This window comes from Nannospalax galili, unplaced genomic scaffold (assembly GCF_000622305.1).
Source record: "Nannospalax galili isolate Female #2095 unplaced genomic scaffold, S.galili_v1.0 scaffold42, whole genome shotgun sequence".
Lineage (NCBI taxonomy): Eukaryota > Metazoa > Chordata > Mammalia > Rodentia > Spalacidae > Nannospalax > Nannospalax galili.
The window spans coordinates 789,957-803,845 of NW_008348666.1; the positions used below are offsets into that span (position 1 = coordinate 789,957).

The 13,889-nt window shown below is 43.1% G+C and overlaps 1 protein-coding gene across 1 annotated transcript in view; it reads right to left on the minus strand.

Moving 5' to 3' along the window:
* The window catches only part of Susd6 (sushi domain containing 6), a 116,657-nt gene that overhangs the window by 52,527 nt on the left and 50,241 nt on the right, over positions 1-13,889 (minus strand). The window contains exon 2 of the mRNA XM_008845936.3: positions 10,300-10,528. Coding sequence (XP_008844158.1) covers positions 10,300-10,420 — 121 coding nt within the window. The 5' untranslated portion in view covers positions 10,421-10,528. The remainder of the gene's footprint in view (positions 1-10,299; positions 10,529-13,889) is intronic.

Consider the following 13,889-nt stretch of genomic DNA (forward strand, 5'->3'; position numbering starts at 1 on the left):
CCCTTAAATTCTATTAACTATGGTGGTAAAAAGGACAGGTGGTGTCTTATAAGGGAGGTAATTCTGAATTGGATCTTGAAGGATAAAGAGAAGTGTGCCAATGTCCAAGGAAAGGGGAGTAAAGGAGCTCCTTAGCCTTGACCTTTACAGACAGAGGCTAAATGGACAGGAGAAGGGCCTATGGCTGCAAAGGCAGTGGATGAAGAAGTCAAGTCAAACCCATCCAAATGGCACTACCCTAGCCTCACTCTCCAGTGTTGAGATATGTTCAGAGGGGCCACTGTTTTCACCTACACTCCTCTACCTGATGAGTTCCTCCTTCCTCTTCCTTTCCTCTCCTCTCTCTGGGTTCCCTCCCTTCTCTACTCTCTCCTTTTCTCCTCTTCCCCTTCTCTACTCAAGATCTAAGGGGATTCACGCTGGGCTCCAAGATCCTAAATCCAGGCCAGAAATCAGCACACTTTACAGTAGATTCTGGCAGCTAACTGCACCCACTCCTTTCCCCACTTACCTGCATCCCTGCAGTGTGAAAATACTATTACAAGCTTCTCAACTCCCTGGCCTGAAGGACAGGAACAAGGATCTCATGCATGACCACAAGTCAGTAGGGAGACCCCAGGATGCTACTGCTCACAGGAACTTGGACTTGGTCCTACTTGTCCCAGCACAGAAGACAAACCACAATTATGCACGATCCTTCCACCCACATGCACTTTCTTTAGGATGTGCTTATTGGGTCCACTGGGGATAATTACTGCCCTGCATAGAAATAACATATAACTCTGTCTCAGCCTTCAATGAGTTTATGGGCAAATACATACAAAAACGAGATGGGGGGGCAAGAACTGAGAACAGAGAGACACAAGCATAAAACACCTGGGGGAAACAAACAAAAAAAACCCTCAGAGACCAAAAGGGTCTCCTGTATGAAGTCATAAAGCAGAGGGCTACACAGCCTAAGGGGGCCTCCAGTTAACTTCACAGAACAAGAATCTGCAAGTTTGAGAGACTGCATGGTTATCAAGGGTCCTTACTGGATCGTTTGCAATCCAGCCTCCCAAGGAGCAAGATTAACTAGAAGAACAAAGAGCTTTTTTTTCACCTGTCCCTCTCTGTGCCTAACCCTGTGCTCAGGAAACACTGGCAGGCTGCTGTCATGCCCACTTAGTGCCTGTCTTTTGCTAACAGTCTCAGCCATCTCTGTAGTACCCCGGCCATTCCCAAGTTAACAAGGTTAAACTGTCAGAACTTGAGTCAGTGACAACACACAGGTCCCACACTCTGGAGGAGACATGTGTCCACTACATGTGAAGAGCTGATCTCATCTTCTGCATTTCATAAAGTGTTGCCTGTTACTCAGAGTAACAAAGGCTAATAGCAGATTTTGTAATCCTATTGTCCTCTGACTTAACTTCATGAAACTCATTCTGTAACCTCCAGAAACAGGGCTGCAATGTCAAAAATATTTTCACTTAAAAAAAGCTTTGCAGAAAAGCAATCTTGAAGAAGAACCTGTTTATCTTCCCTACACTGCTACCCAGTATTTTGAAAGAATAAACAATTGTACCTTAAAAGACGTGGCTCCTGGCCACACTAACAAGTTAAACAAGGGGAAATGGCTGTCTCTGAAGGAATCAAAGGTTCTACTTAGAAAAGGCTCTTAAGCCAAGTGTGGTGGTGCATGCCTTTAATCCCAGCACTCGGGAGGCAGAGGCAGGTGGATCTTTGTGAGTTTGAGGCCAGCTTGGTCTACATAGTGAGTTCCAGGACAGCTGGGGCCACAGGGAGACCCTGTCTCAAAAAGACCAAAAAAAAAAAAAAGCTCTTAGAAGAAGTGCTGGGCTGGAGAGATGGCTCAGTGGTTAAGAGTGCTGACTGTTCGTGCAGAGGACCCAAGTTCAGTTCCCAGCACCCACATGGAGGCTAATACCTGTCCTTAACTCCAGTTCCTGGGGATGACACCCTCTTCTGGCTTCTGCTAGCATTGCATGCATGGGTACACCTAACATACATGCAGGCAAAACACTCATATACCTAAAATAAATAAATAAAATTTTGTTTAAAGAAGAAATGCTGGGCTAGAGAAATGGTTCGGTGGTTAAAGCTTGATGGCAGGAGCTCAGACCTCCAAAACCCTCATGATGCTAGGTGGGTGTGGACACCTACCTATAATTCCAGCATAGAGAACATAGGGACAGGGGATCCCCAGAGTCTGCTGGCTAGACTGCCGGATGGATGAGCTTTGGGTTCAAGTGAGACCCTGCCTCAATGAATAGATGCAGAGTGACTGAAGAAGCCTCTAGACAGCAACCTCAGGCCTCCATGTACATACACATGGGAAAACACATGTACACCACAGACTTATACACATGAGAGGGGAAAAAGCTAATAAGCATAAGAAATGCAGAAGACGGGCAACTCCTCCCATAATCTCAGTTTTCAGAGGGCTGAGGCAAGATTGTGAACTTGAGGTTAACCTGGACTATAAAGACCCTGTCTCAAAGAAAGAGACAAAAGGACAATAAAAAAGAGACATGAGATTATTCCTTTTAATTCCAATTCTTCCAGATGGGTTTTGGTATCTTGTAAAATGTAATCCTTCAATCATATCACTGTGCTGATGAAATAATTGTCTTTAAAAGAACACACCCTTGGCATTTTGAAAGTGAGTATGTAAAGTTTCCCTAGTCCCTTACAAATACTAGCTCTAAAAAGCCAACAAGAAAGCCTCACTAAGCTGGTGTGGTGGTGCACACTTTTAATCCCAGCACTCAAGAGGCAGGGCAGGGAGATCTCTGTGAGGTCCAGGCCAGCCTCGTCTACATAGCAAGCTCTAGGCCAACTGGGGCTACAGGGAGACCCTGTTTCAAAAAACCAAAAAGCAAGCCTCACTACAGTAAATGGCTTATTGTATGATCACCTAGGTGATCCCCGCCTCAAAGGGGCACTACCTACTCTCCTATTGTGTTTATGTAAGGGATGCCAACATATAGTATTTGATAGTTTAGACAGTTATGGAAACTGTGTGACAGAGTGACTCTAATTAGTATTGTACTTAATGGAATCAAACAGAACCAAAGCGATACAGAAGAGATGAGAAACATCTTCTCACCCCTGTATCATCTGTCCAAACTACTTAGCTGAGACACCCTAATAGCGGAAATATAATGCATCGATGGGTGTTAGAATTTGAACTCCCAATATGGAACTGCTTCTCTGTGTGCCAGACAATGCTCCAAGTGCCTTAAACATGTCATTTTATTTAATCCTCACAATGTAAGAAGTAGGGTCAAGAAAATTATCCCAAGTAACATAGGTAAGAAGGAACAGAGGAAGTTCTTAAACCCAAACAACAGGGCTCTGGAGTTCATGCTTTTAATCAGACTTAAAAAACAAGGTGGGAGGTGAAGCTAGTGAGAGCTGCTACTGAAGGCATACACAAGTTAAACAGATACCACCAATTCGTATTTCTATGTAAAGAAATTCTAGGTACAATCCTTTAAAAAAAAAAAAAGTCTTAAACTTATCATGCAGTGAATTCCTATTTCCTTGTGTTAGATTTGTTAAATTTGAGTTGGACGACCAAAGGCTGAGGAAAGCTACAGTGCACACCTCATCCACACAGCACTGGAAAGGCTGTCTCTAAACACTGCTGTTCCTTTGGGCCCCAAAGGTAAACACCAGGTAGGCCAAAGTCACAGCTATCTGACCATAGTCCTGGCAGCCAGCCATAGCAGAACAGGTCACCTGGAACCAGAAACTACTCACACCCTCAGCAGGTTCAAACTCCTGCCAAGTGATGTAAAAGAATGGAATCTTCCAGTGGGTAGGACATAATACAAAGAGTTCATCTAGAAGCCTACCATTAATCATTAGAGATTCTACTATTTTTTATAATTGACAACCTGTAATCCCCTTTTGCTGAAAGAGTTGGCTAGGTAAAAAGAATAACCTCTAAGCTTGTATGATAGGCCATGATAATGGGATACCATTTTTGAACAGATGGAGTTTGTGTTTAATGAAGGCTTTAAACCAATTGAGATCCAGGCAGGTGTTCGATTTGGTGGGCTAAGGTCTCTTTCGTTAGAAAGATAGTACAAGGGAGTACCATGTACTTGAATGTTCTAAACATTGCACAATTAGTGTGTGGAGGAAAATTTCTCAATGTCTTTTCATGACACCAAAGTTCAACAAACCAAGTAATGACCCATCTAGCCTCCTACCACAATCCCCAATTCTTTTTATAGTCACAGGTAATTACCCCATAGAGAGATTACATCACTTTTGTAAGTAGGGTTTGCAGCTGACAGGAAGATGCTTTGCGGATGTTTTGAGAACTATATCCTCATTTAGAAACACTTTACTATGGTCTCTATTGTTCCTTTCTAAGAATAGAACTGCTATGGCAAACCCTGTACCTAAACTTGAGCCAAACAACTAAGAGTCATTGTGGATAAAAACAGAACCACCCCAGAGGGAATCATGGTAACCCAGAGAGGCCTATTGTATCCTTTTTATCCATATGGAAAGAACACAGACAGGGTCTTTCTTCATCTATCAGAATAAGTCTCTGGAGGCTGGTCTGAGTCCTTCAATCAGGAAACTACAAAATAGGTCCAGAGATACTTGCCATTCAGCACAACTAGGCTGGTGTCAGCAAAGTCATGAACAGAGTCAGACTGTACACAAATCCCAGCCAGCTTCACCACTTGCAATCATGTCTCCAAGTAAGCTACCTCACACCCACCTCAGTTTCTCTCTCACTTACCTCATGTGATAAACAGTGCTCCATGTGTCAGTTCTCTATCTGCTAATCCTGTCCCCAGCTCAGTGTGTATTGCCTAATTCCACATCCCTTTAGAGATGGTGAGGTGAGACAAGGCAGCCAACACCTCACTGATATGGTGATGCTTAGGGTCATATCACAGAGAACCTGATTCTCAGTATTTTCCATCTTCCACAAAAACTAAGTACCTGCCTTTCTCACTCTGTTGTGTAGAGATTCAGAGGGCTGTTTTCCCTGCTATTTTAAATTTGCTTTTGGTGAAATGTGATGCTTAACATGGTCTTATGTATCATGGCAACATTTTAAGGGGGTCAGAAATAAGGAAAATATTGAGTTTGTCAGTAAATATATTCAGGACAAAGAATACAAAACAAAACTTTTTATGAGTCAGTAGGCCATTTCAGTAGAGATCATCAAACTATGCAAACAGGAACTTTCTGGAAGGCCTAAGAGATTCCTCAAGCAATCAACCCTTCATCACTGGTCAAATTTGACACCTGCTTCCAAATCCCTTATCCCCAACCTAAACAGTGGCTCTGCATGTTCTGTGTTTTCATGACTGCAAAGGTTGTCATCTTCATGAAGTCTCCTGTGCACTGTGACTCAACCATGGGTCACATAACAGCCCTGTTTTACTTAGAAATTATGTCACATGTTTTATATGCCACGTGCCCTCCAATCATTTTTTATTAGTCTGTACAACACACCAAACTAGTATTCTTGAAGACTGCTGTTTCTCTTTAACAGACATGAAGAGGTCTGCTTCCTGGTTTGACTAAGGTCATACCTCAGGTTTCTTTAGATCAGAAGCAGAGAGAAAGAGTTGAGAGAGGCTGCCACACAGCAGGGTCCTAGTCCCTCTCTAATCCAAGAGATGCCAAGTTGAGCAGAATGTGCACGCATTTTGTTTAAATCTGGTCTTCCTGCAGCATGTGACTGCATGTGAAGATATACCTTTGTCACTCCTAAAAAGAATCTCCCAAGCCCGACAGGGTGGCACATGCCTTTAATCCCAGCACTCAGGAGGCAGAGGCAGGCCGGATCTCTGCAAATTCAAGGCCAGCCTGGTCTACATAGTGAGTTCCAGGACAGCTGGGGCTACAGGGAGACCCTGTCTCAAAAGGACAAAAAAATAAAATAAAATAATCTCCAATAATCTTTCCCATTTAAATGAAAGACAAGGGAAGGCTGGACCCCTGGTTAATGCTTCTCTAGTACCTGCTAATGTCATTCCAAATCCTGAGCTGTACATAATAGAAAGCACAGATGGGTAGGGCAAGACACCTCTGCTATCCCAGCACTTGGAAAGCTGAGGCAGGAAGATTACTAGTTCAAGACCAGCCTGGCTACAAAGTTAAGACTCTATCTCAAAAAACCTGAAAGAAAGAAGGTATGGGTGGGCTAGCTGGCTATGGAACTTAAACCACAAATGTGATGTAATATAATTTCCCCCAGAACTTTCAAGTGCCTCTTCACAAACTGACTCTTTTCTGTTTAACCTCATATTACAGCCAACAATGGAACATGACTGGTATGTATGACCAGTGGCTAGGTACCAGGGAAGCTCATTTACCTATGATCCAATGGGATTCTCACAGCCATGAAGGCACATGATATATATGAGCATGTTTAGTGTCCAGTAGGGCCCACTGGTAACAAGGCTATCTATTTTATAAGCATTCATTTAAGATGATTCTGTAACAGATATTCAAGAGCAGCTACAGATAAGAAATGGGGGAGGGTAGCTAGAGGAGATGGCTATGTGGGTAAGAGCATGTTCTAGCTTGTTTTTTCACTGCTGTGACAAAACACTCTGACCACTACCAACTTGGGGAGGAAAGAGTTTATTTAGCTTACATCTCCTGGGTCACAGTTCATCGGGGAGCCCCAGGTAGGAACTCAGGACAAGAACCTGGAGGCAGGAGCTGGAGCACAGACCATGGAGGATCACAGCTTACCGACTTGCTCCCCTGCCCCCTGCTCAGTCTGCTTTCTTATATAACACAGGCCCACCTGCCCAGGGGTGGCACCACCCACAGTGGGCTAGGCCCTCCCACATCACTCAACAATCAAGAAGATGCCCCACAGACATGGCCACAGGCCAGTCCTATGGAGGCAATTCCCCAATTGAGGCTCCCTCAACCCAGGTGTGCCAAGTTGACACTAAAGCTATCTAGCACAGAGCACTTGCAATGCAAATATAAGGACCTGAAGACCCGAGTTAGAATTCCTATACCATGTAAAGTTGGACATGGCTGAGTGTGCCTGCATAACCCCCAGAACTGGGAGGTGGAGACAGGCAGATCCTAAGAGCTGCTCAACTGGCTGGCCAGCCTAACCAAAACAGAAAGATTTTGATTCAGTGAGAGACCCTAACTCAAGGCAATGGAGGACAACATCGAATGTCTTCCTCTTGCCTTCGCATACGTGAGCATGGGCACATGCACTCACAGATACATGCATGTACCACACTCCTGCACATACACAAACACACACACACACACACACACACACACACACAAAATCACACAAATGTAGGAAGGGGAAGAAGGAGCTTTTCCTGAAAGGAAATGCCTTTCTTTGGCTTCAGTATATCTGAGAGTCTTGGTTTCCTGGCAAGCTTACTTGACACATTGCTTATAGCAGACAGAGCCAGGCAGGTGTGCTCTGGGTTTCAGGCCAAGGGTGTGGGTACCACTCTTCCCCAGAAGCCACTCCACAAGGGAGAAAACATTGGCGTCAACTTGGCACACTAAATCTAAGTAATAATGAACCCCTCTCTCTGCCTACAGTCTATTCCCTACTAGTACAGGTTTAAATAGGAGCGAAAACAAAAATAAAAAAACTCACAAAAAAAACAACCAACCAACCAACCAATAAAAAACTCTGAAGACAGGGGTGGTAGGAGAGAAAAGGATTCTTTGCAAATGGGAGGGGAAAGAAAACAACAGCTTCAACTTTCTCATTCTAGTCTGAGCCCACATTATAAACAGATACATTTTCCACATTGGAGAATAATAATCCCTTTATCCAGCCAGTTTTGAACCTGATAATTGATTTCAGACCTTGGGTGGAAAGTAGGGAAGGTGTGGGTAGATGGAAAATGGGGTGGGGAATGGAAGGAGGGAGGTGTGGAGCCAACAAAAAGGAGTGTAGAGGCGGCTGAGATGGCTTAATGAAACCAAAGGGACTAAAGACTTCCAATGCTGTGCTACTAACATACTAGGGCAGCTTCCCCAAACAAAGCCTGAAAGAAGCAGGCTGCAGTAGTATCCCAGGCACCAGTCCAGGTTCTGCTCCTGGACTTGTCATTAGCTCTAAGACTTCAGACAAGTGTACAAGCTCTGAAGTCTGGCTTGACGGACAAGTCCATGCTTCCTTCTGGCTCTGACAGCTGTTCCATTCATGCACACACCTTCTGGGCACCATTTGTTGTGAGCTAGCTGCAGGAAGAGGAGTCACCGAACTTCTGTAAGAGCCAAATATTTTGTCTCTCTGAGGCAGGGTCTCATACTGTAGCCCAGGCTGGCCTTGAACTCAGCAATTTCCCTAAGCCTCCTAAATGCTGGGATTATAGCAAAATAGCCAAACACTTTGGGCTTGGCAAGCCACTGATCTTTACTACACCTATTTAACTTTGCTACTATAGCACAAAAGTAGCCATAAATAAGATATTCAAGAATGAGTTTACTGCATTCTAAGTTTAACTTAGTGGGCACTGAAATTTGAATTTCATATAATTTCTACATGTCATGAAATATTTTTTCTGTATTTTTTGTTTTTCCAAGCTGTTAAAAATATAAATAAGCTGGCTGCGGTGGCACACACCTTTAATCCTTGTACTTGGGAGGCAGAGGCAGTAGATTTCTGTGAGACTGCGGCTAGCCTGGTCTACATAGCAAGTTCCAGACCAGCTGGAGCTACAGGGAGACCCTGTCTCAAAAACACCAACCAACTAACCAAACACTATATATCATACAGGTTATACAAAAGCAAGTAGCAAGCCAGGCATGGTGGCACATGCCTATATTCCAGCACTGAGGTGGAATCAGGAGCAAAGGGGAGTGTGGGGAGACCCGATGAGAACACAAACAGGCAACATTTAGCATGGTGGCCATAGTTTGCTAACTTTTGCTCCAGAGTTAAGTTTTAACTCTGTGTTTCTGTAACTACTACTTCTAGAGGCCTGGTGTAGTCTGGTCTTGATTTCCTTTTATACAAGCATGATCCCATACTATGTGGTCTCAACCATCAATAGTCCCAGGGGTTGTGCTGGGGCTCCTCATGCCTAGGAAGGAAAGATTTGAAAAAAGTGGAAGGAGAGGAAATAGAAAAAGAGTAAGTACATACATGGTGGGGAAGGCTGTGCTAGAACAACATAGTAATTGTTTCTCCCAATAATTCAGAAGATTAACAAAATTATCAGTATGCATTGGTTAAGTGGGTAGAAGAAATGATAGGTAATGAAAGCAATAGACCTGAGCTATAAACCCCACAGCATAATACTCTTTATCACCACCAAAGTCCTCTTCCAGAAGAGTTCTGAAGTCTTCACCAGAACATGTCCAAAAAAAAGTGCCATTTAGGTCTTTCTAAAGAAGCTGGCAGGGAACCATTACTGCTGAGCTTCAATGTTCTCCTACCTAGTCTAAGATATATAGAGAGGTTCCAGCATATCACCTAGTAGCCTACTGGCTGCATTCAAGTATGCCCTTGCTGGAAAGAATGCCAGGTCTGGAGGACCACACAAAGAGAAGTGAGAAGGGACCTCAGAGAATTGCGGAAGGCAACAAGGTCAACAAACTCCAAAACAGTTCACTGTTGCACTCCAGCATCTGTTAGGGACCTTACAGCTTACCACCCTCAACCAAAAAGTTCTCAGAATCATAAAAGTACAGAATGAGGAGCTAGCAGTGACCTTCACAGTCATATAGGTCAACCCCTTCATTTAACACATGAAGAAACTAGGCTATAGGATAATTAAGTGACTTGTCCAAAATTACAATACTTGTGGTCAATTACCAGGCCCTATTTTCACTAAGACACAATGCCTTACCTATGCAGCTATTCTGAGAAGCATATAAAAATAAGAAATAAACCATAAGAGTCAGATATCATTAAGTGTTTACTATGCGACATCAGTACCTTCACAACCCCCTGTGAGGTGGGGTAGTGTTATTACCCAACTCTGCTGCTGAGGAAGCTAGAAGCTCACAGCAACAGAGCAACTTAGTCAGGGCCATAACAATAGTAGGAATGGGCTCTCAAACACAGTCTGATTCCAAAGTCTACTCCCTTCCCTCTACATCATGCCCTTGATCCTAGACCCCTGTCCTGCCTGGGGATACTGACAGCTGAAGAGAGATAATGTAATCACCAGTAGGTTCTCCCACCGTTCTCTACTGTGGCCTCACTGGGCCCCAGAATGACAAAAGGAGAGTCCCCTACTCCAGGCTCCAGAGAAATACAAGTATGAAGTCTTCCCCTCCCACACACAGAAAACAGGGACTTACCAGAGGCTAACCCGTCTCCCAGCAGGATGCTAAGGATCACCAGTTGAAGAAACAATCCATGTCCCACCGAGGCCACGGCAAACGCTGAGCTGCTCTTTGGTACTATCCTGCCATGGCACATCTTTTATCCGTCCAAGTTTTTTTTTTGTTTTTTGGTTTTTTTTTTTTTTAAAAAGAAAGACTAAAATCCAGAAGTAAGAATTCTAAAGCCAGCCCGGAGTAGATTCACCTATAACAAACAAACAAAAAAAGGACTTGAATAAAATGAAACTTTCAGCTATAAGTTAGTTAGAAGCAAACACTTCGGAAATCATAATCACATACAAAGCTGAAAGAATTCTAGCAACTGAATCCTTGCTGCCAAGAGAAGAAACAAGTACAGAAGTGGCTTTTCAACTCTTCCTGGAGAACTGCCCAAGTTCGATGCCAGCTGTTGTCAAAATCCAGTCCAGGAGCCAGACCCTTATGAAGGGCCAGGGAATTGCTCCAGCTCACCTGAATGTTACCTGGATGTCATTTGGATGGTTGGTCAGGTCAATGTGGCTTTCAGAAACTGCCTGCTCTGCCAGGACCATTGGCCTCGGGGGCTCCAGCAGAGAGGCAGCTGTTGACACAGAGCTGACACGTCTGAGTCAGGCTCTGTGTTTGCCACTTGGAGGCAAAGCAACTTCAATTAACCAAAAGGAAAAAGAGAGCCAGCATATGTCTTAAAGGGAAAAACACACCGCCTAGAAAAGGAATGCAGCAGCAGGAGCCAAAGGCCCACATGGAGGCCTGCCTGACCAACCTGTCAGAAACTGAGGAACCCCTGAGGATATGACTCCACAGCCATGAATCTCAAAAATGGGCTAATTAATCAAGGCCCAGCCAACACACCTGTGACCAGAGAGGTGCCATTCTGTTGACTGTCCTTGACAATGATGGGGGTGTGGAGGACAGGCTTCAGTTGCTAATTGGCCCTACCACCCACTTTGGTTCAGACTAACTTCTGAAGAGTAAAAACCAGTAACATACAAAAATAAAACCTATCAATGGTCAAGACTTTAAGGATTATTTTCTATATGCCTTTAGAAAAGACTGAGTTGATGGCACATAATAATATGAGCCTACTTATTTGATTTACATTCTAGTTTATATCAAGTATTCCAAATACCATCATACTTCCTTTATAAAAAAATTCTATACATTCCTGGAGGCTGGAGAGATGGCTCAGCAGTTAAGAGCACTTCCTGCTCTTACAGAAGACCCAGGTTCAATTCCCAGCACACACATGGCCACACATTACAACCACCCATAACTCCAGTTCCTGGGAATCAGACATCCTCTTCTGGTCTCCATGTGCACCAGGTATACACAAGGTACATATACACATGGTAAATAAATTTGAAGATTAAAACAATTCTACACTCTCCCTTCTCCATTTTTAAGGTTTTACATGCACAGATTAGGAGGCCTGCCATCTATAACCCTAATAAAGGATTTTCCTGAGTCTTGGCAAGAGATATTAGTCAGATATAACTATTTCGTGTTGTGCAATGCTGTAGAGGTCAGCAAGAGGGCACTGGATTCCTCTGGAACTGGAGTTAAGGACGGTTCGTAGTTGCCATGTGGGTGCTGGGAATCGAACCCGGGTCCTCCTCAAGAGCAGTCAGTGCTCTTACCACTGAGATATAACTTTAATCTGTGTCTGAAGCTTTGACTCGGATACATGTCTCTCCAAGGGAAGGCAACTGCAAGCAGCAATATGAGTTCCCTTGGTCTGAAAGGAGGAGCAGTTATGAGAGTCTTCAGAAAGCATTAGCCACTGGTCTTCACCTCTTTCCCTCTGGTAATTTTGATACTACAGTCACAATTTGGTACTCAAGCTTTTGCCCAGACTCCAACTTGGGTCCTTAAAGCTAGAGACTGGGAATTTCATGGAGAAGTCTGTATGTTTGTATGTGTGGAATGTGTTCACATTTTTTTGGATGAAAATAGAAAGTATGAATGCCTCTTTTTCAAATCTCTACTCCACTGTGGATCTTGTGGCTAAATCACAGAACCTCTCAGCCTGTTTCCTCATTATGAAATAGCACTGACGTAAAGATTAGGCTCAGGCAAAGTGTCTGGTCCTATGTAAGCCCTCAGTAACTCCTGACTGCCATTGCTCTTACCATCATCAATAAGACTTGGGCAACAGGGACCTTTCAGCTGCTTCTCTTTGGCAGATGCCAAAAAATTCAAGGTCCAAAGAGGTTAAAGGATTTTCCCAGGGCTCCAGCTGGCTAATGACAGATTAACAATGGGCCCTGTGGTGCTGCTGCTTCAGATACCTACACACCAGGAAACTTATGAAGCAGTCATCATCCCCTCAAGGCAACAACTGGGAACCATCAAGAATGTCATCTGCATGTGCTCACACATCACAACATGCATGTGTACAGTGCATATTTAAGTGGTGAGTTGATGATGGCTATATAAGGTCGTACTTAGGTGTTCTGCAAAGGAGTATCAGGAGTTGGAATACTACACAGAAGAGCTCATGCTAGGCTGGGGTAGGGAGGGTATCATACACAAGTGAATCAGAGTGCTCCTGGCAGAAGTTGAGGGGAAAGCTAAACCAAGGAGCTGAAATTCTACCCTGAAAAGCAGACAGTACTGACAATGGTAATTAAGTAGGAAAACTCAAAAGACCAAATTCATTTTTAAAAGATTTATTTTACTATTTTAAATTATGTGTTTGAAGGGGTATGCACATGAGTGTAGCTACATGTGGAGGCCAGGATACTGTTGGCAGTTGTGAGTCACATGGCCTGGGTGCTGGAGAAGTAAACTCCAATCCTCTGGAAGAGCAGTATATGAGTTCTTAACAACTGAGCCATCTTTTCAGCCCCACAAGCCTTAAATTCATTTACAATCACTCTGGATGGGATTTTAAAAAATTGGTGAGAATAAAGACTAGATAATCTACATTTGGAAGGCTATTTGATAACATTTATTTAAAAAGTACATATTCTCTGACTGATTTATTCTAATTCTAGGTCTGTCCTCAGAAATCACATGGCGTGCAATGACATATGCATGTAGGGGTACTCACAGCACTGTTTAGAAAGTAAGCAAGATGAAAGTTCAAAATGGAGCTGGTTAAATCAGTTGTAGTTAAACTCAGTAAGAGCATCAAGGAGCTTAAAAAGACAAGGGAAAATCAACCTGTGCTAACATGAAACTGCTCCTAAAATTACTTGTACTTTCTAAATTATTTATTTAATAACTATAATTAGAAGAAGCATTTCATTAAAACAGCATTGAGATATTCAATAACAATTTCCAGAGCTAAGATGCATCTCTTTCAAAATTGGCTGTAAATTTTTAGGTTTATAGCTGAATCAATACAGTTATACAATACTGTACTCCATATAAACCCTATAACACATAAAATTAAATGAGGTTTTAAACTTGAAAAAAGATCTCCATTTCATTATTAAAATACACAGTTTCACACAGAAAAATTCATTTTTAATACAACTGACACTAAGATGCACATGTGTTTCTAATCTCTATATATCTTATAATTACTAGACACAGTCGGTTACTTTCTGAGCTCCTTGGCA